The 23,767-nt window shown below is 43.7% G+C and overlaps 6 protein-coding genes across 9 annotated transcripts; 2 read left to right on the forward strand and 4 right to left on the reverse strand.

Moving 5' to 3' along the window:
- Positions 1–2,729: 2,729 nt before the first annotated feature.
- Positions 2,730–6,763, reverse strand: LOC6582613 (palmitoyltransferase Hip14). 2 transcript variants are annotated; one of them, XM_002008277.4, is made up of 5 exons: positions 6,664–6,763; positions 5,854–6,586; positions 4,729–5,403; positions 4,389–4,668; positions 2,730–4,323 (listed from the first exon to the last, which is right to left on the reverse strand). In XM_002008277.4, exons 2-5 carry the CDS (start codon positions 6,415–6,417, stop codon positions 3,923–3,925), a joined length of 1,920 nt encoding a protein of 639 aa, XP_002008313.3. In that variant the 5' UTR covers positions 6,418–6,586; positions 6,664–6,763; the 3' UTR covers positions 2,730–3,922. The 2 variants fall into 2 exon arrangements, with proteins under 2 accessions (XP_002008313.3, XP_032587728.1); XM_032731837.2 differs by having other exon boundaries at positions 5,854–6,703.
- Positions 6,764–6,969: 206 nt separating this feature from the next.
- Positions 6,970–10,462, forward strand: LOC6582614 (DNA polymerase delta catalytic subunit). Of its 2 annotated transcripts, none has more exons than XM_015162526.3 (2): positions 6,970–7,130; positions 7,176–10,462. In XM_015162526.3, exons 1-2 carry the CDS (start codon positions 7,069–7,071, stop codon positions 10,402–10,404), a joined length of 3,291 nt encoding a protein of 1,096 aa, XP_015018012.1. In that variant the 5' UTR covers positions 6,970–7,068; the 3' UTR covers positions 10,405–10,462. The 2 variants fall into 2 exon arrangements, with proteins under 2 accessions (XP_015018012.1, XP_002008314.1); XM_002008278.4 differs by having other exon boundaries at positions 7,188–10,462.
- A 5-nt stretch (positions 10,463–10,467) lies between these two features.
- Positions 10,468–11,534, reverse strand: LOC6582615 (ADP-ribosylation factor-like protein 1). The gene is made up of 3 exons (XM_002008279.4): positions 11,391–11,534; positions 11,029–11,245; positions 10,468–10,950 (listed from the first exon to the last, which is right to left on the reverse strand). The coding sequence occupies exons 1-3, from the start codon at positions 11,392–11,394 to the stop codon at positions 10,629–10,631; spliced, it is 543 nt and encodes a 180-aa protein (XP_002008315.1). The 5' UTR covers positions 11,395–11,534; the 3' UTR covers positions 10,468–10,628.
- Positions 11,535–11,748: 214 nt separating this feature from the next.
- LOC6582616 (ATP-dependent helicase brm) lies at positions 11,749–23,756 on the forward strand. The gene is made up of 7 exons (XM_032731835.2): positions 11,749–11,850; positions 12,130–12,460; positions 12,525–12,607; positions 18,476–19,939; positions 20,006–21,692; positions 21,754–22,545; positions 22,612–23,756. The coding sequence occupies exons 2-7, from the start codon at positions 12,184–12,186 to the stop codon at positions 23,484–23,486; spliced, it is 5,178 nt and encodes a 1,725-aa protein (XP_032587726.2). The 5' UTR covers positions 11,749–11,850; positions 12,130–12,183; the 3' UTR covers positions 23,487–23,756.
- On the reverse strand, positions 12,484–13,746 carry LOC6582617 (inositol monophosphatase 2). 2 transcript variants are annotated; one of them, XM_015162527.3, is made up of 4 exons: positions 13,728–13,746; positions 13,163–13,651; positions 12,998–13,101; positions 12,484–12,904 (listed from the first exon to the last, which is right to left on the reverse strand). In XM_015162527.3, the coding sequence occupies exons 2-4, from the start codon at positions 13,640–13,642 to the stop codon at positions 12,634–12,636; spliced, it is 855 nt and encodes a 284-aa protein (XP_015018013.1). In that variant the 5' UTR covers positions 13,643–13,651; positions 13,728–13,746; the 3' UTR covers positions 12,484–12,633. The 2 variants fall into 2 exon arrangements, with proteins under 2 accessions (XP_015018013.1, XP_002008317.2); XM_002008281.4 differs by lacking the exon at positions 13,728–13,746 and having other exon boundaries at positions 13,163–13,704.
- Positions 13,862–18,239, reverse strand: LOC6582619. The gene is made up of 7 exons (XM_044010118.1): positions 17,578–18,239; positions 17,229–17,502; positions 16,137–16,643; positions 15,850–15,953; positions 15,523–15,789; positions 14,267–14,953; positions 13,862–14,200 (listed from the first exon to the last, which is right to left on the reverse strand). Exons 1-7 carry the CDS (start codon positions 18,159–18,161, stop codon positions 13,924–13,926), a joined length of 2,700 nt encoding a protein of 899 aa, XP_043866053.1. The 5' UTR covers positions 18,162–18,239; the 3' UTR covers positions 13,862–13,923.
- Positions 23,757–23,767: the final 11 nt, after the last annotated feature.

Consider the following 23,767-nt stretch of genomic DNA (forward strand, 5'->3'; position numbering starts at 1 on the left):
AACAAAAAAAAAACTACTTAAAGCAAATGCAAAAAAAAATAATTTACGTGTACTAAAGAAAAATAAAAAATAAAAATAAACAATTTATGTATACACAACTTATATATAAAATGATATATATATATAATTAAAAGTATAGATTAAGCCTCTGTATACACACTTTGCTTAAGCTTAAGGCATGTATAAAATATTTCGTAAATTTATGAACACGTTTATGCGAGTGTTTGGATTTCGTGATTACGCATACAGAACAAGCTTGGCATAAACGTAATTTTATTTTATAACACATGCACAACAAGGGCAAACACACATACACATACACACACACACACACACAGGTTGCAATTAATGATTTAAATTTTTATATGAAATCAAAATGGAAGCGTTTGCCACTTGTTGCGGCATCCAAAGTCTGCGGCATGAACGCAGTTAGCTGCGAAATTCTGCGTTTATACGTTGCACAATATCATGTTATGCTTGCATCATTCAAAGCACAATTAATAAAGGTTTCTCGCATTATCAAAGTTAAAAACAAAAACAAAAAACATGCACAAAACATATCCATCAGCTTCAAAGACTCAACTACAGACCGTGTTTAGGGTATCTAACAAAATATTTGTGAGCCAAGTTCCTCGAATCAAAGAAAACAAACAAAAACGAAAACTAATTAAGCTACTTGATATTGATTTGCGTATGAATGCAGTTTTTCACAGATTTTGTTTTAAGGCTTTCTATAAACACTTAAACATTTATACACACATATTTACATATATATTTATATATCTCTAATTATTATTTTGCTTTTCCTTTATCAAGTGCGCTTATGAAACGCATTGCAATATTTCTTTCTACTACTTCGAGCTAAACCTTAATTCTAATGTGCCGTGCGATATCTTTTCGTGTTCACTGTGCAGGCAATTGATGATAACATTTCCGACCAAAAATGAGAGCTAACGGGCATATATTATATATATATATATATGTATATATGTATCTATGTATAACACTTATATTCAAGCTCAAGCTGGCTATGCCGCAACCCACCTAAATATCAAATATATATAATTATATATATGTAGATGCGACTATATACCGTTGACAGATGAAAGACCCACACAATATATATATATGTATATATATATATAGCACACCGACCAGTGCCGACACGGCTTTCCGATCGCAAAATTTCAGTCTCTACACACACACACACACACAGACGTACACTCTAATTCTCAACTAGTTTTTGCAAAAACATTTCTAGTGCGTAAGCTTTTATATAATTTTAACAGACCAGAAATTAAATTCAGCACGTTGTAAACGCGCATTAATTCTCATCATATGATTTGCATGGAAGCAAGTAAATTGACCACTTAAAGAGCAAAAAGCAAATCATATATCAATTCATAATATTGTATATCATTTACACCTGCTGCTAAAAAAAGGAAAAAAATACAAAAACAAATTGTAATTAACATTAGCAAACTAATTGCAAGCAAAATTTAAGTATAAAATGCGATATAAATAAAAGTAATGCATATATATATATTTATATGTATAAATATATGTATATATATATTAAAACTGGTTTACACTTAACAAAAACGTGAATAATAACAACAAAAAATATATAAAACTTAATTTATCATGAAGTAAACAAATAAAAATCTATTTTTAAAACGAGCCTATAATAAATGTAACGCATATTTGTCGAGAAAAAATGAATGAAAAAATGCAACAAACAAAACCAATTTAAATCTACAATATTATGTCATCAAAAAATTAAACAACAAAAAAACAACAAAAGCAAAATCATTAAAACCCAAAAAAAAAAAAAAAAAAATATCAAGACACTGAATTTTATTGAACTATATTTTATTATATTTTTATGGAATCTGCATTCACTTTTTGAATGCCTGAAAATGTTTGAAGAAATTTAGGTAAAGATAACAATGGAGGCGTGGCAGACCCCATAGAGTATATATATTCCTGACCCGATCAATTGAGCCCTGTCCGTTTTTCTGAGGAAAGCAAAAATCTAGATATCTATTAGTTCCATTTTGTGCAGAAATCAGCTTAGATAAGTTTCATTTCAAATAATGCAGACAAAAATAATAATTCGCCTATTTGTTCATTTTGGAATTTGGAATAAAGTTCTATTTATTATTATTTAAATTTTAACGCACATTGTTACACATTACACCTCGCACTGTATTTCATTTCATTCTACATACTATTTAATACACATATCTTGTCTTGAACTTAGTGGCTAAACTAAAGACATAGGCAAATTGATGTTCTCATTTATATATATATATTCTTTTTTTTTTTTTTGTTATTTGTTTTTCGATTAAGTTCATTTGTTTAGGGTTTATCGCCTTGTGTGAAGTAATTTATTATATTATTCTTTATAGTCTTGTTTAAAAGCGTTTCTTTACAAATTTTTCTTTCGTCTAACAATGCAAGCAAAAGAATTTATAAAAAAAAAATCGTTTAACAAATAACTTTTGGTAGCAAACCGCAGAGTGAAAGTTTCTGTATAATCTTAAATACAAAATACATCGAAAATTGTGTTTTTTGTTTGAATTATTACATACATATTACATATTTATTATTTAGTTGAAATTGTTCTTTAGGTGATTCACATACATACATACATATATAGTGTATATATATTCAATTTGTTAATTAAATTTAAATGCATTTAAGTAACGTGTTACAATCTTCATATATATGTATATATAGAGATATATCTATATTTTTTAGCTACGCGTTGAATTTTTGTTGTCAGGTTGCTGGACTTAAAGAAATTCCTTCATTCTTTGATACTTGGATCGTAGGTGTACATAATTTCATAACTATATGTATATAATATGTATATATCTTTCTCTATATATATATAAATATGTATATTTAGTATATTGTAATATGCAATATTGTTTATATGTCGGTTGTTGTTGTTGCACTATAACATTTTACTTAAATGATTGCTGACTAGACTAGTGCATATTGAATTGGGTCGCGTTTAGAATTGAAGTTTCCATTAAGTATGCAAATCGCTTTGTTTTTGCCACATATGTGTATATATATATATATAATTAAAGTATTTGTTTGGTGTTTGTTCTTTTTGGTTTTTTTAGTTGCTTAAACATTGGCGAACCAAGCTAACACAAAGGCAACTGCTAGAATTTCATGTTACTTTAATCTTGCTTCTTGAATACACATCATTTATAAATTGTAATACATGTTTTTATTTAAAGTTTCGTATTTTGTTTTTGTTTTCAACTGTGCGCTTTTTTTTTTTTTTTTAGAAATTTGAATTGTGTGTAAATTGAAAGTTTAAAGTTTAAGTTTACTGGATCCGATATCGGTCATTTTTAAATAATTTCCATGTTCTCTTTTGTTTTGATTTTGTTGCATTAGTTACATCTTTTGTTCGGTTTTTCTTTTTTTTTTTTCTTTGTTTTTTTTTTTTTTTTTTTTTTTTTTTTTTTTTGGTATAACAAATACTTGAGAGTGAAGTTAAAAAAGATTTGTGTGTGATTTAAATTAAGAAATGTGCTGAAAAATGTACAAAGTTTAGTAATTACAGGTAAAATACATGCACAATAAATGTACGTAGTTGTTTGTTTGTGTGTGGGGCCATAAAGGCCCCATTTACTGGATCCGATATCGGTCAGCGACGACGCTTCTGTCTTTTGTCTTTATATATTTTGTTGTTATTAAATCGTTGTGTTTGCAGCAGCGCGTTCCAATTACAAATCACTAAAAACATAATAATACGAAGCTAATCGGGTGGGCATATATATAAATATATATGTATATATAAATCTAAAGCATTGTCTTTTTGTTATTAGCACACGAATCGTTGTTAGACATGCGCAATGGGCATTTGAAGCGTCTTCGCATCCCGATAGGATTTGTCCTACACATACTGATGATCCCCGATCAGTCCATCGGCATCGGCACCTTCGGCACGCAGCAGCGGCTCCTTTTCAATTGTCTGATGCACCTGGGCATCGTAGTCATAGTAGTTCATCCAATCGATGCGTCGCGGCTGCACCAAGCCAAAGCAACTGCATTCCAGGAAGTCAATTAAATTGAGTAGCGGTCCACGCGTAAACGGGCTCTGTCCGCCCTTTGCCTGGAAGTGACGGTAGCGACCACGATTCATGCGCTCATTGGTGGTCATGCCGAGGCAAACCACTTGATACGTCTGGCAAACGGTGAGCAATATGACCCAGGACATGTGCAGCAATGCATTGCCCATGACCCAGCCCACCCAGGCATTGCAATTGCCAATGGCTCGCATGGCGGCAAGGAAATCTAGAAATAGAGAATATGTTAATAATTTATCATATTTAAAGTATCAATTGTTTAATTATAACTACCGTCAAAGTGCACATTACACTCGTTCACATAGAACTTGGAGCCGCCGTAGAGCATCCAGCCGCACATAATCAATAGCATCCAGAGAAAGCCCATGAAGTAGCTATGATTTTTGAGACCAATGCAGTTGCCCACCCAGGGACAATGATGATCGAAGCGTGCTACACAGCGATCGCACACGGAGCAGTGCTTCGACCGTATGGGACGCCGTACCAAGCAGCCCGAGCAGAAGGAGGCGGGCTCGAAGCCAATTCCACCGCGCTCCGACAGCTCAATTATCGTCTATATAAGAAATATATAAATATGTATATATGGATTTTAAAATAATTGATTTATTCATACCTTGAATCGCTGCTCTCTGGTGGGTCGTATAATGCCCGGATCACCCTTCCAAGACTTTAGGAAGCATACCCAAAGCGCCAGCGAGCTGATAAGGAAGCACACAGTATTTGCCAGGGACACAGCATCATCGATATACATCAGCCAGGTGACATAGAACCAGGCCTTGGTCGCAAGATAAACGGACAGCGGCAGCAGCGCCATCAGATGCTCATCGAATAGCGTTTTGCCAATGGTATGGAATATAGCATACAGGCAACCCAGCAGGAAAAATTTGATAATGTACAGCGTGTTGATGGTGAAGACGATGCCAGCCAGATAGAAGGCTGTAAATGGACAGGCGACCATCGACCACCAGCGCAAGCGTTTGTCATGGCGTAGCTTTGAGACGAGAGATCGTCGCTGCTGGGACGTCAATGCTGCCTCTTTGACCCGATCCATTACCTTGGCGCCAATCCAGATGGCACCGGCCTGTGCTTCCAGCATCGATAGCGGCGTCTCGGCACGCAAATTAGGCACATCCAGCGAAGCTTTCGACTTCAGCACCAACGTGGAAATGGCCGTGGAATTGCGCGCCAATATTGCCCAGTGCAATGCCGTATTGCCATGTGTGTAGTCAACCATGGCGGGATTGGCGCCCAACGTGAGCAGCAGCCGCACAGGATCCAGAGCACATACCTGTTATAAGATAACAAACATATTTATAAATTTTTTCAATTTTTTCAGTGCAATAAGGGTAAGGCACATTGATAAGGTATGGAAAACAAGGAAGCATCTGTTTTCAACAGCTGTTTTGCTCAACAGTGTAAATTCACGACATTCTCAAAATTATCAAAAAATTAATATATACACAAATACATAAAAATAACAAAAGTAATATAAATATACATAATAATTAAATACTTCAATTAACATATTTTTCACTTCAGACCAAAAATAAAAAAACATTTTAACAAAAGTACACTATGTAATCTTTAGTTATTAATTATTTACATGGATTACAAATAATATAATTAATCAATAGGATTTATAAATATTAAAGTTTTTATAATAAAAAGGAAGAATTCCTTTAATGTTTTATCGATAATTGGGGAAAATGCAATTGATTAAATCGATATCTTCACTCACCTTCCAGGCAGCCCACATGAGTGCCGTCATGCCGCCTCGATCCTGCAAGTCCGGATCCACTCCCTTGGCTATGAAGTAGGCCACCAAGGCAGTGTGTGCGAACTGTGCGGCAATGTGTATGCAGGAGCAGCCCTCTGCATCGCGTATGCGCGGATCTGCGCCTGCCGCCATGAGCAGCACAACAGCTCCTAGGTGACCCTGCCGTGTGGCCCAATGCAGCGGCGTAGCGTTGAGTTCACCGCCAACGGCATCCACAGTGGCGCCTTTTTCCAGAAAATATCGTATAATATCTCTGCGATTGTTAATGGCTGCCCAATGGAGTAGCGTGACCGTTTCACTATCAGGCTGATTGACATCCCAGCCAGATTCCACCAGTTCCCGGACACGTGCTATCGCACCATACTGTGTGGCCTTAACGATATCGAAGCCACTGTAGTCAGGCTCCACGGGCGCTGTGGGTGGCTGTTGGGCTATCAGTGCCGCCTGACGATCGGTATCCATTTGATTGCCAGCACCGGGCACACACGAGCCAGTTGTGGCTGCATTGCAGGCGCTTTGGTACATTTTTGCAGCGTTTTTTTAATTGTGTGATTGTGATTGTGATTCACTTAACATCCCCCACAAACACACACACACATACACACCCCCGCCAGGTGAATGAAGGTATTCAGTTGATTTTCACAGGTCGAGCATTTTGCTGCGTATTATTGCCAGCCGCTGTTCATTTATGCAACTAAGGAACAAACATAGATACACATTTGAACTCTAGAATATTTACACTACTATAAGTTTTTAATGCGTTTTACATACGAAAATATCTGCTGCTGATCAGTGTGACCGTTGATATATTCGACGAAAATACTGCGCACATATGAAACTTGCATCAGATGTATTATAAATACCACATCATGCATAACAAAATTCAAATATTTTTATTTCGCTTATTTTGCAAAGTTAATATATAATTTAATCGTAACTTTTAATTATCAATTTCGCCAAATTCAATGCTCACTAATTTACATTAACATTGAAATATGAAATGCACAAAGCTTTCAAAATATCACAAGCGACAGAGCTGCCAATCTGTTGTAAATTAAACAGTTGTTATATCTTCTGATTATCCCGCGCAGTTACCGCGTTTCTTTGTTTTTTTTTTTTTGCAACAAATTGCGAATTTCTTAGATTATTGTTTTTAAGTTATACAAGGCTGGCAGCATGGATGCCAAACGCAAATTTAATGGAAATGGTGTGGCCAATGGACATTCTAAAAAGCCCAGGTTAACTGTTAAGATAAACATATAAAATCCTAAAATAAACTGTAGTAAAATATCTAGGACCTACGATGATGACGACGACATGGGCGGTGGATTTGAATCGGAACTGGCTGCATTTGAGGCAATGGACGATCTAGATCAAACACAGTTGCTGGGCGAGGGACCTGAGAACCAACAAACAAGCGAGCGCTGGTCTCGTGCGCCTCCTCCTCAGCTGAATCCCGCCGAAGACAGGCTAATCTTTCAGCAGCTGGACGTGGAGAACTATGTGGGGCAACCGCTGCCAGGCATGCCGGGCGCCCAGCTAGGCCCAGTGCCGGTGGTCCGCATGTTCGGCGTCACCATGGAGGGCAACTCTGTGTGCTGTCACGTGCATGGCTTCTGTCCATATTTCTATATAGTCGCGCCGAGCAACTTCGAGGAGCGGCACTGCGCGGAGCTGCACGAAGCGCTGGGTAAGAAGGTGATTGCCGACATGCGAAGCAACAAGGACAATGTACAGGAGGCCGTACTTGCCGTGGAGCTAGTACAGCGACTTAATATACATGGCTATCAGGGCGATGCCAAACAGACTTACATCAAGATTACCGTTACGCTGCCTCGATTTGTAGCCGCCGCCTCGAGGCTGCTTAAAACGACGATCATCATGAGCTCCTTCGATTTCCAGGACTGTCGTGCCTTCGAGAACAACATCGACTTCGATATACGTTTTATGGTGGATACACAGGTCGTCGGTTGTAATTGGATTGAACTGCCTCCAGGTGTTTGGCGACTACGCGGACGGAATTCCAAGCCAGCGCCTGAATCTCGTTGCCAGCTGGAAGTGGACGTTGCCTACGACCAGTTTATATCGCATGAGCCAGAAGGCGAATGGTCCAAAGTGGCGCCTTTGCGCATACTCAGCTTCGATATTGAATGCGCCGGACGCAAAGGCATCTTTCCGGAAGCGAAAGTGGATCCGGTCATACAGATAGCCAACATGGTGATCCGACAGGGCGAAACGGAGCCCTTCATTAGGAATGTGTTCACCTTAAAGGAGTGTGCGCCCATCATAGGCAGCCAGGTGCTGTGCTTCGCCCAGGAGACGCAGCTGCTGGACAAGTGGGGGGCATTCGTAAGAGAAGTGGATCCCGATATTCTAACTGGCTATAACATTAACAACTTTGACGTCCCATATCTACTGAACCGCGCTGCCCACTTGAAGGTGAAGAACTTTGAGTATTTGGGACGCATCAAGAACATCCGTTCGGTCATCAAGGAGCAGGTGTTGCAGTCTAAGCAAATGGGTCGACGTGAGAATCAATACGTCAACTTCGAGGGCCGAGTGCCCTTTGATTTGTTCTTCGTGCTGCTCCGGGATTACAAATTGCGCTCGTATACGCTGAACGCTGTCAGCTATCATTTCCTGCAGGAGCAAAAGGAGGATGTGCATCATAGTATTATTACAGACCTACAGAATGGGGATGAGCAGACCCGCCGCCGTTTGGCCATGTATTGCTTGAAGGATGCCTATTTGCCGCTACGGCTGCTCGGCAAGCTGATGGCCATTGTTAACTATATGGAGATGGCGCGTGTCACAGGTGTTCCACTTGAGTCCTTGCTCACGCGTGGCCAGCAAATCAAGGTGCTCAGCCAGCTGTTGCGCAAAGCCAAGACACGTGGCTTCATCATGCCATCGTATACGTCCAGCGGCTCGGATGAGCAGTACGAGGGCGCAACGGTTATAGAGCCGAAGCGGGGATACTATGCAGATCCCATTAGTACACTCGATTTCGCCTCGCTATATCCAAGTATAATGATGGCTCACAATTTGTGCTACACCACGCTGCTGTTGCCCGGCGCCAAGGACAAGCTGGGCTTGAGCGATGATCAGGTGGAGCGCACGCCTGCCAATAATTTGTTTGTGAAAGCCGAATTGAGACGCGGATTGTTGCCAGAGATTCTGGAGTCTTTGCTGGCGGCTCGTAAGCGCGCCAAGAATGATCTGAAAGTGGAACAGGATCCGTTCAAGCGTCAAGTGCTGGATGGCCGGCAGTTGGCGCTGAAAATCTCTGCAAATTCGGTTTATGGCTTCACTGGCGCCCAGGTGGGTAAATTACCCTGCCTGGAAATCTCTGGCAGCGTCACCGCTTATGGACGCACCATGATTGAGCTGACCAAAAATGAAGTGGAGTCCCATTATACACGTGCGAATGGATATGAAAATGATGCATTTGTTATTTATGGCGACACAGATTCCGTCATGGTCAACTTTGGTGTGAAGACTCTGGAGCGCAGCATGGAGCTGGGCAGGGAGGCTGCTGATTTGGTTAGCTCGAAGTTCGTGCGGCCAATCAAGCTGGAGTTCGAGAAGGTCTATTATCCCTATCTGTTGATCAACAAGAAACGCTATGCGGGTCTCTACTTCACCAAGCCGGACAAATACGACAAAATGGACTGCAAGGGCATTGAGACAGTGCGTCGGGATAATTCGCCATTGGTGGCCAATCTGATGAATTCGTGCCTGCAGAAGCTGCTCATCGAACGAGATCCCGACGGCGCTGTGGACTATGCCAAGCAGGTAATTGCGGATCTGCTATGCAATCGCATAGATATATCTCAGTTGGTCATAACCAAGGAGTTGGCCAAAACGGATTATGCAGCCAAGCAGGCGCATGTGGAGCTGGCAGCTAAGATGAAGAAACGCGATGCGGGCACAGCGCCCAAACTGGGCGATCGCGTGCCGTATGTGATTTGTGCAGCAGCCAAAAATACGCCGGCATATCAAAAGGCAGAGGATCCGCTCTATGTGCTGGAGAATAGCGTGCCTATCGATGCCAATTATTATTTGGAGCAGCAGCTATCGAAGCCATTGCTGCGCATCTTCGAGCCTATATTGGGGGACAAGGCGGAATCGGTGTTGCTCAAGGGCGAACACACGCGCACACGCACTGTGGTCACCTCGAAGGTGGGCGGACTGGCAGGCTTTATGACCAAAAAGGCTTCGTGTATCGGCTGCAAATCTCTCATGCCCAAAGGCTATGAGGATAGGGCATTGTGCCCACACTGTGAGCCCAAGATGAGCGAGCTCTATCAGAAGGAACTGGCAGCCAAGCGGGGCTTGGAGGAGACCTTTTCCCGCCTGTGGACCGAGTGTCAGCGTTGTCAGGGCTCACTGCATGAGGAGGTCATCTGCTCGAATCGTGATTGTCCCATTTTCTATATGCGGCAGAAGGTGCGCATGGACCTGAGCACACAGCAAGGACGCGTGCAGCGCTTTGGACTGCCCGAATGGTAGTTGATTGTTTCACATACATTATAAACCTATAATTTAATAATTATATTACTAGAAGTTATTACAAAGTTGTGTATATGTATGCATGTGTGTGTGTGTGTGTGTATGTGTGTGTTTGGATATTTGCGCAAGCGTTATAGATCCTCCAACTATCTCTGGGTGACACTTTGGACAATTTTACAAGGGGGCAGGCTCATTTGGGACGTCGGGAGCGGCAGGGGACATGACTATTTGCGAGCTTGGAGTGTATTGGATAGCCAGTCCATTGCCTGATCCAGACCCTCGCCTTTGGTGGCCGACGTTTTGAATATTTGAAATGTGCGATTCTTAAGATTCTCTAAACCTAACGCATGATGCACTTCAGCCACGGTCATACAGCCCTCCATATCCTGTTTGTTGGCAAGCACGACAAGTATCGCGCCGGCGAGCTCCTCCTCGCGCAACATGTACAGCAGCTCATCTTTCGAAATGCCTATGCGATCACGGTCCGCCGAATCGACCACATAAATAATGGCATCTGTATTGCTATAATAACAACGCCAATAAGGTCTGCAATAAAAAGATAACAGATGTTTCCATAAATTTGTCTAGAACGAATTTGTTTAATATTATATATTGAATAATCACCTAATACTTGTCTGTCCGCCCAAGTCCCAGACCTGGAACTTCAGGTTTTTGTATGTGACCTGCTCCACGTTGAAGCCGATTGTGGGTATCGTTGTGACCACCTCACCGACCTGTAGCCTGTATAATATTGTGGTTTTTCCGGCGCCATCAAGGCCCAATATTAAAATACGCATCTCCCGGGAACCAAGCAGACCGCGAAAATAGCTAAGCACCCCACCTGCAATACAAGAATATATGTAAGAAAAAAAATTTATAGGTGGTGACTTTAATGACAGGCGACAGACGAGATAAACGAGAATCATACATATATATATGTATATAGAAGATGTTGAGCCATACTACCGTTGCAGGGGATCACCTACCCATGATTAAAGCTCGATTGCAGCGTACTAAGTGCCTCTAAATGCTTAAGTATTAATAATAACTAACTAATTATGTTATTTCGCTTTTCCAACGAAATTCTGCTCTTGTTTTCACTAGCTGACAAAAATTTTGCCATTCACCGGTGACGTAAACATGACGTGTCATCGCATACGTTCAGCACAACAAAAATATTTTTATTGAAAATAGTTAATTTAGGAATTTAATCTTGAACTGGTATTAAATTATATAAATTTTTCTAACATTCAATGATATGATACGATCTTCTAAATGAATATGGAATTAAAATGTTCATGCTGAACGCAACCAGTCTTTGCCGGTGCATAGGGTTGCCACAGTTTGTATTTTGTTATACAGAGACGTCCGCCATTGTCGCGTCTATCGTCAAATAAAAAGTGTGAAAATCGAGAGACCTAAAACGCATTCAAATTGTGCAAATAGGTAAAATTTCGGTTTAAATATTGTGCAATATGCTGCCTGATAGTATGACGAGTGTCTGAAACGTTGTAGATAAGCGCCACTGATGCTTTTTATAAGAATTTCAAGCCATGTGCAAATAAAGTGTGTGTGCGGTGAGGGAGAGTGAGAGCAACAAAAGCCAAAAACCGATTACATATACAGTTTATATACATTTAAATGGACTTTGCGCAAAACGTAGAGCAATGAAATGCTAACATTTAAGCGAATATATCGTATTTTTATATTTGCACAACTTTTTAGCTAACATTTTAAGGCCAAGCCAGTGCAAAACGAACACACAGAAAACGCAGCGAAATGGCCTCGCCCTCGCCGGCGAATAGTCCGATGCCGCCACCACAAGCACCCAGCCCCATGGCGCCGCCATCTCAGAGTCCTGCGCCCTCGCCGCACAGTCCCTATCCACACCAGCCGCCCCAAGGACCGCCTCAAGGGCCACCGCCCGGTGCACCCCACATGCAAGGGCCTCCACCGCCGGGTCATCCAGCTGGACCGTATGGCCATCCCATGCAGCACGGACCACCCGGTCAAGGTCCCCCAGTACATCATATGCCACCGCATCATCAGGGCATGAGTATGCGTAAAATTCTTTAGTAATTCTGTTGAGACATTTAATAACTGTTTACAATTATTTTCAGCACCTCATATGGGCATGCAAATGCCACCAACTGGACCGAATATGTCTCCACTTGGCTATCAAACGCACGGCATGCCGCCCAACGTAAGTGCACTATATAACTTTCTTAACTATGTGAATTTGTAGTCCTTGATATGATCCGCCTGCTCGATCAGTTGAATTGCCGCCTGGGCAAGCGACTCTGTGCCGGCAGCCACAAGATTTGGTTTCATTATATTGAATGCACTGCCATTCGTGTTATATACCACGCCGCCAGCTTCACGTACAAGCAAAACGCCAGCAGCTACATCCCAAGGCTTTAGATAGTCCACGTGATAGACATCCAATGTGCCCTTTGCCACATACGCCAGAGACAATGCTGCGCTGGCCAAGCATCGCGTGCTATTGTTTAAGCAGACAATAGACAATATAATTATATATATGTATATTGTTGAATTGCATATATATTATATTATAGTTCTAAAGATAGCTTACCCAGCAGCCCCAGAGCCCAGTTTGTAAGCACGTTTCAGACACCGATCACGCAATTGAGGCACATTGACCAAAGTAATTTCAAGTCCAACCACTGCACTAGACATCTGAAATTTCAGTGATGCTTGACACAATCTTTCCATTGGGTTTTCAAATGATTTATCATACCTCTGTTGCACCGGTCACTTGAATAGGTTCACCATTTAGAAAAGCGCCATGACCTTTCCTCGTCGAGTATAGCTCGTTGTCTACGGGATTATAGATAATGCCTATCACCAGCTCCTTATCAATGGCTAATGCTACTGAAATGCCGCAATGCGGCAGGCGGTGTATGTAGTTGGTGGTGCCATCGATGGGATCTATGATCCATGTGGGCTCATCCGTCAGCTCTGGCAGCTTCTTTTTGCCCGCCAATGTTTCCTCGCCTATAAAAACGGATTCTGGGAAGGCTTTCAGCAGGTTCTCGGTTAGCTTTTCTTCAATTTGCTGATCGTATACGGTGACAAAGTCGAAGAAGGATTCTTTCACCATGACCTCCTTTTTGCTTTTATTGTAGCCCTCCATAAATATGGGTCCACATTTCGTAACCAGATCTACAGCAACATCATAATACTCCTTAATCTTTGTTTCTCTCGTATTCTGGGCCATGTCGACAAGCTGTAAAAAAGCTAAAGCATATAAATAAGTAAATATTTGTCGGCCCATGCTAGACCGATCGTAAAGTGCGACTTACGGTAGGATTTGCTGTCTATAGCACAACTAATCAGCCCCGTTAGTTTATCTACTGTTTTGATCAAAAAGCTTGCAGAGCTTTCGCCTTCAAGAAGCTTTGCAATGCAAACAGATAACAACTAAATATTTACTGAAGCTTTTTTTTCGTCAGAACTTTATTTATTGAACAGGTTTTATAAATATATTTTGAGTAGATTCTAAGGGTCAGTGCCGCCAACAGAGCGCTCCTGATCTGCTTTGCGGAGCAGGTTCTCGATTTCTTTGCGCAATTTTTCGGTGCCGGCACAAATCAAATCTGGTTTCATAATATCGAAAGGTCCTCCGAAGGGATGTGTGACTACTCCGCCCGCCTCACTCACCAGCAATGAACCAGCGGCACAATCCCAAGGATACATGTCCTCAATATAAAAGGCATCCAAATTGCCGGCAGCCACCATGCAGAGCTCATCCACGACACAGGAGTAGGCCAACAAGCTGAACATTCAAGATGACGCATATTTCAACTAGTTTAAAAGATATTAAAAGACATTACTAGCTTACCGTCTGGCATGCAATCCCACATGGTAGATGCGTTTGATATGCTTGTTAGCCACATTATGCACATGCAACAGGGATACCTCATAAGCCACATTGGCATCCCGCAAGCTCTCACACTCGCTCACATGAATGGGCTTGCCATTGCAGAAGGCGCCTTGACCCAGTTTCGCTGTATAGAGCTTGCCCTGGGCTGGATTATTCACAATGCCCAGCACGATTTGCTTATTGATTGCCAGCCCGATCGAGACACAAACGTGTGGGATTTGTTTAATGAAATTGGAGGTGCCGTCAATGGGATCGATGATCCAAGTGGGCGCATCTGTCAGCTCTTTAGAGACATTATTATTCTTGGCCGTATCCTCTTCGCCGATGAACTTGTGGTACGGGTATTTGGCCAAGATTTCGCCCATCAGAAACTCCTCGATCTTGTTGTCATAGTCGGTGACCACATCATAGAATGCGCCCTTAATGTCCACATTCTTCTCCGTGCGATTGTAGCCCTCGATCAGTATATCGCCTGCGCGCTGCGCCAGTGGGAAAATGAAGTTATACAATTCCTCAATTTCCGTTAACATATTGGCAGCTGACGAATGTTTGTAAAGACCTGGTATAGAGCTTGCGATATGCGTTGTTACTGCACAGACATCAGCTCCCGACTGAAACCGGACTATGATGCTCGCATCGCTTTTGCTTTAGCACTCACTCGCATTTGTTTACTTTGAGTTTTTTTTGATGCGCTCAATAAAAAACTCTTGCATATGATGACGGAGAGTTCCACAGATGAACTGGCAATTGAAATCTGTTGACTGCGTTTTATCGCAACTGACAACTACAAATAGACATTTCATTATCTTTAACATACAATGTCTCTATATTGTACAGGGTAGTCGAACTATTCGCGGAATGAAACTGGTTTCAATTGACGGATACTATGTAAATATATTGTAAATATATTTACAATTCTTTTATACTAGATAAGACTATCTATTGCGACCTTTGCCCAACCAAGCTTGAGTTTATTTAACTAATTATTTTTCTCAAGACATTCACTAAATAGTCTCATTTCGATTTCACCATTAATCAATTTATATATTTTTATATCAGGATTATTTTTATTTCAGTTTTTACATTTGAATTCCTTTATTATATAAAATATACAGATTCATAACAATTGCTTGAATGCACCTTCATTAATTTGTTCTTTGAATGAACCTTAGAATGTTCACATGAATAATAGTTTTTATTTCCAATTAATTTACTTGAATGTATATTCTGTTATTTGATCAGCCTCTGCAATGAGACTTATCACACTCTTGGCCAATTCATCTGTGCCGGCGCATGCCAAATCGGGCTTCATAACATTGAATTCGCCACCTTTGGTATGGTATATAGAGCCGCCTGCCTCTGTTAAAATAACAGCGCCAGCTGCAATATCCCAGGGCTGCAGATCATCAACGTGATAGGCATCGCATTGTCCCGTTGCCACATAGCAAAGAGCAAGGGCTCCGCTACCAAAGCTGCGAGTGCTGTAAATTGTAAAGTATGAGTGTTTTTTATGCTCTCTCGCTCTCTTTCTCTTTACTTACGCTGTGGCATTTGAGCCCAACTTGTAAAGTCGTTTGATATTCTTATCTCTGACAGCAGCTGCATGTATGACTGAGATTTCTAGGGCGACCACAGCTTGATTTATCTAAAGAACACAAAAGGAGCTTTGAGTCTCAGCGTGTTTACCGCAAAGTCTTCTTTATGATTTGCAGGTGCAAGCAAACATCAAATGATTTGAAATTCTTGTCATTGACACCAACATTTCGGTGTTATCACGATGATTGTGGGTTTTTATTTTTCGGCAATTAGATAATGGGAGAGCACTTACCGTAGTCACTTTGGAAGTGTGTATGCGCTGGCCATTGAGGTAGGCGCCGTGCCCTTTCCATGCCGAGAACAATTCATTACCCGGCGGATTATAGATGATGCCCACGACGAGCTCCTTGTTGATGGTCAGACCCACCGAAATGCAGCAATGTGGTATGCGATGGACGAAATTTGTGGTGCCATCAATGGGATCGATGATCCAGGTGGGGGCATCAGTTAACTCGGCGTCGCGTTTGCTAGTTGCCGATTCTTCTTCGCCGATGATTAGCGACTCGGGAAAGGCCTTTAGCAAGCCCTCCGTTAGGAAATCCTCAATCTGTTTGTCATACACAGTGACCAGATCATAGAAGTCTTTCTTAACTGTAAAATCAGTTTTGGGCTTTTTGTAGCCCTCCATTAGCAGGGGCCCGCATTGCTTCACCAAGTCCAGCGCCACTTCGTAATACTTCTGCAATTTTGACTCAGACGTTGAGCTCATTTTTTTCGCTTTGCACTCGACCAACTGATGCTAACCACTGAAATTTGTATATCTAATTGAGCTGTGAACAGGCAGCTTGCAAAAGCTTTGTCAAAAAGCTCTCTAGTCGACGCGAAACTTTGAACTTTAATATGTGTAGAATCATGTTGATTCTTGTTGAGTTCTTAACAAGATTATAGACAAGAATAAAAGATAATTTTAATCTATGACTTGATTACCCTGTCAACATCTCCTTTTAAATCTGTAATTAAGCTTCAGACAATGTAAAATGGGGTCAGTTGATAAGACGTCAATTAATCAACATAATATATGGTAGAGTATTTAAAGCAGCCAGTTGAACAATTAGACTTTATTTTGGATATATTTATAGAACGCAATTGATAGGGAGTGGAAAGTTTATTATACGATTTGATGACACATTTTAAGTTAAATTTTAACAATTAACAATAATTTTTATAACTGTTGTGTGGAATGTATAAGATGAGAGGTGTTTCAAGTAAAAGAGTAATTGAGTTCGATAGAATATTCATACATATACATATACATTTATTGGTTCATTCGTTATTAATTGCATACCTTTCTATTGTCAACAACAATTTAAATTTATATTCAAACATCCTCTTCACCTCCCACAGACTTGGCCTGGTCTGCCTTGCGTATAAGAGTTTCAATTTGCAATCTCAGTGCTTCTGTGCCGGCACAAATCAGATCTGGCTTCATAATGTCAAAGGGCCCCCCATAGGGATGGGTAACAACGCCGCCGGCTTCGCGTATCAGCAAATAGCCAGCAGCACAGTCCCAGGGGTACATGTCCTCAATGTGAAAGGCGTCCAGATTGCCAGCGGCGACCATGCAGAGGGAATCTACCACAGCCGAATAGCCAATCAAACTGATAAGAAGAGGAGCAAGAAATATAAATTGAATATAGATTAGATTGTTGTGAGTGATACACAGCTCTACACACCGTCTCGCCTGTGAGCCCACATAGTAGATGCGTTTAATGTGTTTGTTCCGTATCGTTGGCTCGTGCAGCAAACACACCTCATAGGCAACATTAGCATCGTTCAGACGCTCACAATTGCTCACATGAATGGGCTCACCATTGCAGAAGGCGCCTTGACCCAGCTTGGCTGTGTAGAGCTTACCCTGGGCTGGATTATTCACAACTCCCAGCACGATTTGCTTATTGATTGAGAGGCCAATGGAAACGGATACGTGTGGGATTTGTTTAATGAAATTGGAGGTCCCATCGATGGGATCTATGATCCAAGTGGGCGCATCTGTTAGCTCCTTCGTTATATTGTTGTTCTTGTGCGTATCCTCCTCGCCAATGAACTTGTGCTCCGGATAGCTGGCCAGTATGCTGCTCATCAAGAACTCTTCTATTTCATTGTCGTAGTCGGTGACTACGTTGTGGAACTCGTTTCGCTTCAGTGTGAACTTTTTGCCCGCATTCTGATAGCCCTCGAACAGTATTTCACCTGCTCTTACAGCCAGCGGATAGATGAACTTGTACAACTCCTCGATATCGCTTTTGTTTGCTGTCATTGTTTGCCTTTGAGTCGGAGTTTTTGGATGCTTCGTCAGCTATCGTCGAGAACTGAATTTGCACTGAGTAGTCACAAAACGAGTTTCTCACTCAGCCGTGACTAGAAATTCGCTCAACTGAGCAACTGAGATACCAAAAGCTTTCTGTTTACTTGGCTTACAAATTGAAAACAAAGGGAGACTCTTTGGATATTAGATAATGACTTTTGAATGCTCTATATGATTTCTTGTGGTAACATTAACATACACAATAAGATATATACATTAACATATTTTGATTCCTACATTCATATATCAAATTTTTGTCTTTTCAGGGTCCTCCACAGGGTGGTCAGGGTCCGCCTGGTGGCCCGCCCGGTGGTCCGCCCGAACGTTCTGGCCAAGAGAATCTGCATGCTCTGCAGCGAGCCATCGACTCGATGGAGGAGAAGGGCATGCAGGAAGATCCACGATACTCGCAACTTTTGGCCATGCGCGCCACCTCCAAGCATCAGCATCTTAGTACTTCTCAGGTGAACCTGCTGCGCACTCAGATTACGGCCTATCGCTTGCTGTCGCGCAACAAGCCCATTTCCATGCAGATGCAGCAGGCTCTGCAGGCGGCACAGCAGCAGCAGCAGCAACAGCAGCAGCAGCAACAACAGCAGCAGCAACAGCAACAGCAGCAGCAACAGCCTCCGCAGCCCATAGGACCGCCGGGTATGCCTGGTGGACCGCCACCGGGTGGGCCGCATGCGGGTCCGCAGCCGATGCAAGCGCAGCAGCCGCCCTCAACGGGCACACCGCCTCAATGCTCTACACCACCAGCTAGTCCATATGGGCCGCCTGTGCCGGGCCAGAAAATGCAGCCAGCGCCTCCGCCGCATATGCAGGGACAACCGTTGCAGCCGCAGCCTCCGCTAATTGGCGGTGCACCACCAACGCCGCAGCAGCAGCAACAACAGATCCAACAGCAGCAACAGCAACAACAGCAACAACAACAACAGCAGCAACAGCAGCAGCAACAACAGCAGCAGCAACAGCACCAACAACAACAACAACAACAACAGCAGCAGCAGCAGCAGCAGTTGCAGCAACAGCAGCAACAACAACAACAGCAGCAACAACAACAGCAACAATTGCCACTGCAGCCACCGCCTGAGCAAATGCAGCATCAGCAGCACAATGGCGGTAAGCCGCTGTCGATGGGCCCTGCGGGTGGACCGCCGCTGATACCAGCGACGCCCATGCAGGCGCAGGGCATTCGTCCTGCAGCTCCGTGCCTGCCTGGCAGTCAAGTGGCGCCTCCGGGCCCGCCACGGCCAGGTGCACCGCCCGGACAGCAACAGCCGATGCCCAAGCCGAACCGTGTGACCACTGTGGCCAAGCCGGTGGGCCTCGATCCCATCACGTTGCTGCAGGAGCGTGAGAATCGCATAGCTGCTCGCATTTCGCTGCGCATGCAGGAGCTGCAACGTCTGCCGGCTACCATGTCCGAGGATCTGCGCCTGCAGGCGGCCATTGAGCTGCGGGCACTGCGTGTTCTGAATTTCCAGCGCCAGCTGCGCATGGAAATTGTGCAGTGCACCAGGCGGGACACCACACTGGAGACGGCCATCAACATGAAGTTCTACAAGCGCACCAAGCGCCAAGGCCTGCGAGAGGCACGCGCCACCGAGAAGCTAGAGAAGCAACAAAAGCTCGAGGCAGAACGCAAACGTAGGCAGAAGCATCTTGAGTTCTTGTCTGCTGTGCTGCAGCATGGCAAGGATCTGCGTGAATATCATCGCAACAATAAGGTGAGTGCATAGAAGACATGGGCGAAGCTTTGCTCTGATGATGAAATCTTAATTGTCCATTTGCAGGCTCAGTTGGCGCGCATGAACAAGTCGGTGATGAATTACCATGCGAATGCGGAGCGTGAACAGAAGAAGGAACAGGAGCGCATTGAGAAGGAGCGTATGCGTCGTCTGATGGCCGAGGATGAGGAGGGCTACCGCAAGCTGATTGATCAAAAGAAGGACAAACGTTTAGCATTCCTGCTGTCGCAGACAGACGAGTACATTAGCAACCTCACCCAGATGGTGAAGCAGCATAAGGACGACCAGATGAAGAAGAAGGAGGAGGAGGGCAAGCGTCTGCAGCAATACAAAAAGGAGCTGTTGATGAGCGGCGAATATGTCAATATTGATGAGAGCAGTATTGCAGCCGATATGCGCGTCCATGTCGTAGAGCAATGCAGCGGCAAGAAGCTAACAGGGGATGATGCACCAATGCTCAAGCATTTACATCGCTGGCTCAACATGCACCCGGGCTGGGATTGGATTGATGACGATGATGATGACAATGACGAGTCACCCGAGAAGAAGCCGAAACCAAAGCTCGAGGAGCAGCCGCAGGAGCGCAATGCTGCTGCCGAAGGATCTGAGGATGCTACAGATAAATCTGCGCAGCCAGGTGAGGCGGGCGCCAATGATTTGATCAATCAGGTGAAAGTGGAGGACGATGAATATCGCACTGAGGAGCAAACCTATTACAGCATTGCGCATACCGTGCACGAAAAGGTCACCGAGCAGGCCAGTATTATGGTCAATGGTCAGCTTAAGGAGTATCAATTGAAGGGTCTGGAATGGCTCGTTTCGCTCTACAATAACAATTTGAATGGCATTTTGGCCGATGAGATGGGTCTGGGCAAAACCATCCAAACAATTTCTCTGGTCACCTATTTAATGGATCGCAAAAAGGTTATGGGTCCATACTTAATCATTGTGCCGCTCTCAACTCTGCCCAATTGGGTGCTGGAGTTCGAGAAGTGGGCGCCCGCCGTAGGTGTGGTCAGTTACAAGGGCAGTCCACAGGGTCGTCGTCTGCTCCAGAATCAAATGAGAGCCACCAAATTCAATGTGCTGCTCACCACATACGAGTATGTGATCAAGGATAAGGCGGTGCTGGCCAAGATTCAATGGAAGTACATGATTATCGATGAGGGCCATCGCATGAAGAATCATCACTGCAAATTGACGCAGGTGCTCAATACGCACTACATAGCGCCTTATCGGCTGCTCCTTACGGGTACACCACTGCAAAATAAGCTGCCCGAGCTCTGGGCGCTACTTAACTTTTTGCTACCTTCGATTTTCAAGTCGTGCTCCACATTTGAGCAGTGGTTCAATGCACCGTTCGCCACCACTGGCGAGAAGGTCGAGCTGAATGAGGAGGAAACCATTTTGATCATTCGACGTTTGCACAAGGTGTTGCGTCCCTTCCTGCTGCGTCGTCTCAAAAAGGAGGTGGAACACCAGCTGCCCGACAAGGTCGAGTACATTATCAAGTGCGATATGTCCGCATTGCAGCGAGTGCTCTACAAGCACATGCAGAGCAAGGGCGTCCTGCTCACCGATGGCTCCGAGAAGGGCAAGCATGGCAAGGGCGGTGCCAAGGCTCTGATGAACACCATCGTCCAGCTGCGTAAGCTCTGCAATCATCCATTCATGTTCCAGCACATCGAGGAGAAGTACTGCGATCATACTGGAGGACATGGCGTCGTTTCAGGTAAATATTCCCCTATATTTTATTATATGCAGTTTCGCTATACACTTGGTTTGCTTTGCAGGACCCGATCTGTATCGTGTGTCGGGTAAATTCGAGCTGCTTGATCGCATCTTGCCCAAGCTGAAAGCAACCAATCATCGCGTGTTGCTCTTCTGTCAGATGACCCAGTGCATGACCATTATTGAGGATTACTTGAGTTGGCGACAGTTTGGCTACTTGCGTCTGGACGGTACCACCAAGGCCGAGGATCGTGGCGAACTGCTGCGTAAATTTAATGCAAAGGGCTCTGATTACTTTGTCTTCTTGCTGTCCACACGCGCTGGTGGCCTCGGCTTGAATTTGCAGACAGCCGACACAGTGGTCATATTCGATTCCGATTGGAATCCGCATCAGGATCTGCAGGCACAGGATCGTGCCCATCGTATCGGTCAGCGTAATGAGGTGCGTGTGCTGCGTCTCATGACGGTCAATTCGGTGGAGGAGCGCATTCTGGCCGCGGCCCGGTATAAGCTGAACATGGACGAGAAAGTCATTCAGGCGGGCATGTTCGATCAGAAATCTACGGGAAGTGAGCGTCAGCAATTCTTGCAAACCATTTTGCATCAGGACGACAACGAGGAGGAAGAGGAGAACGAGGTGCCAGATGATGAGATGATTAATATGATGATAGCGCGCAGTGAAGAGGAAATTGAAATATTCAAGAAAATGGATATTGAACGCAAGAAAGAGGATGAGGAAATACATCCGGGCAGAGAACGTCTCATCGACGAGTCTGAGCTGCCCGACTGGCTGACCAAGGATGACGATGAGGTGGAGCGTTTCCATTACCAATATGATGAGGATACCATATTGGGTAAGTGGATATATCTTCACATATGTATAAAGGAAAGTAAACTAATTCTTTTATTTGCATTTGTAGGTCGTGGATCACGACAGCGCAAGGAAGTTGACTATACGGACAGCTTGACCGAAAAAGAATGGTTGAAGGCTATCGATGATGGCGCTGAATTCGATGAAGAGGAAGAGGAGGATCTCGACTCCAAGCGCAAGCGTCGCAAGCGCAAGAATCGGAAAGACGAATCCGATGATGATTCACTCATATTGAAGCGCAGACGCCGCCAGAACTTGGACAAGCGGTCCAAGAAGCAAATGCACAAGATCATGAGCGCTGTCATCAAGCACACGCAGGATGGTCGCACGCTGTCTGAGCCATTTATGAAGCTACCCTCGCGACAACGGCTGCCCGACTATTATGATATTATCAAGCGGCCGGTGGACATTAAGAAAATACTGCAGCGTATCGAGGACTGTAAATATGCGGATCTCAATGAGCTGGAGAAGGACTTTATGCAGCTCTGCCAGAATGCGCAAATCTACAATGAGGAGGCGTCGCTGATCTATCTCGATTCCATAGCGTTGCAAAAGATTTTTGTCAGTGCACGGCAAAGAGTTACGGCGGCTGCGGACGCGGCTGCTGTGGCCGCTGGCGAGAACACTGGTGATGCTCATGGCAATGGCGGGGGCGCCGGTGGCTCCGATAATTCGGACAATGACGACGATGATGGCGATGATGGTTCCGATGATGAGGAGATAGCCACCACATCTGCAGCGGCCGTTAAAATGAAGCTAAAACTTAATAAATCGCTGGCTAGTGCACCAGCCACGCCCACACAATCCTCAGCAGCTGCCTCGGTGGCCAGCGGTGCAGCGACCACATCCAAGAAACAGACGCGTCGGAAGCGCGCTCAAAAGAAGTACACCATTTCGGATGACGATGACGACGACATGGACTAGCTGCCACTGGGCGTCATTTTCAAACGAGCATCGAACGGTGCCGAGTTCAACTAACATTTAGTTTACTTTAAGTTCTTTTAGCCACGCCCCAATTCAGTTCACCCCACTCCAAGCGTCACAGCCCCCACGTATCCCAATCCCAAATCCCGTCAGCATTGCAATAATGAAACTTTCAACAGTTTTTCGCACATACAAAAAAACACAATGATATATTCACATATATTTAAAGCAAATACTTTTAAAATAAATCCACAGTCTGTCCTAAATAAACCGGACTGTCT

Source organism: Drosophila mojavensis, unplaced genomic scaffold, assembly GCF_018153725.1.
Source record: "Drosophila mojavensis isolate 15081-1352.22 unplaced genomic scaffold, ASM1815372v1 contig_74, whole genome shotgun sequence".
Lineage (NCBI taxonomy): Eukaryota > Metazoa > Arthropoda > Insecta > Diptera > Drosophilidae > Drosophila > Drosophila mojavensis.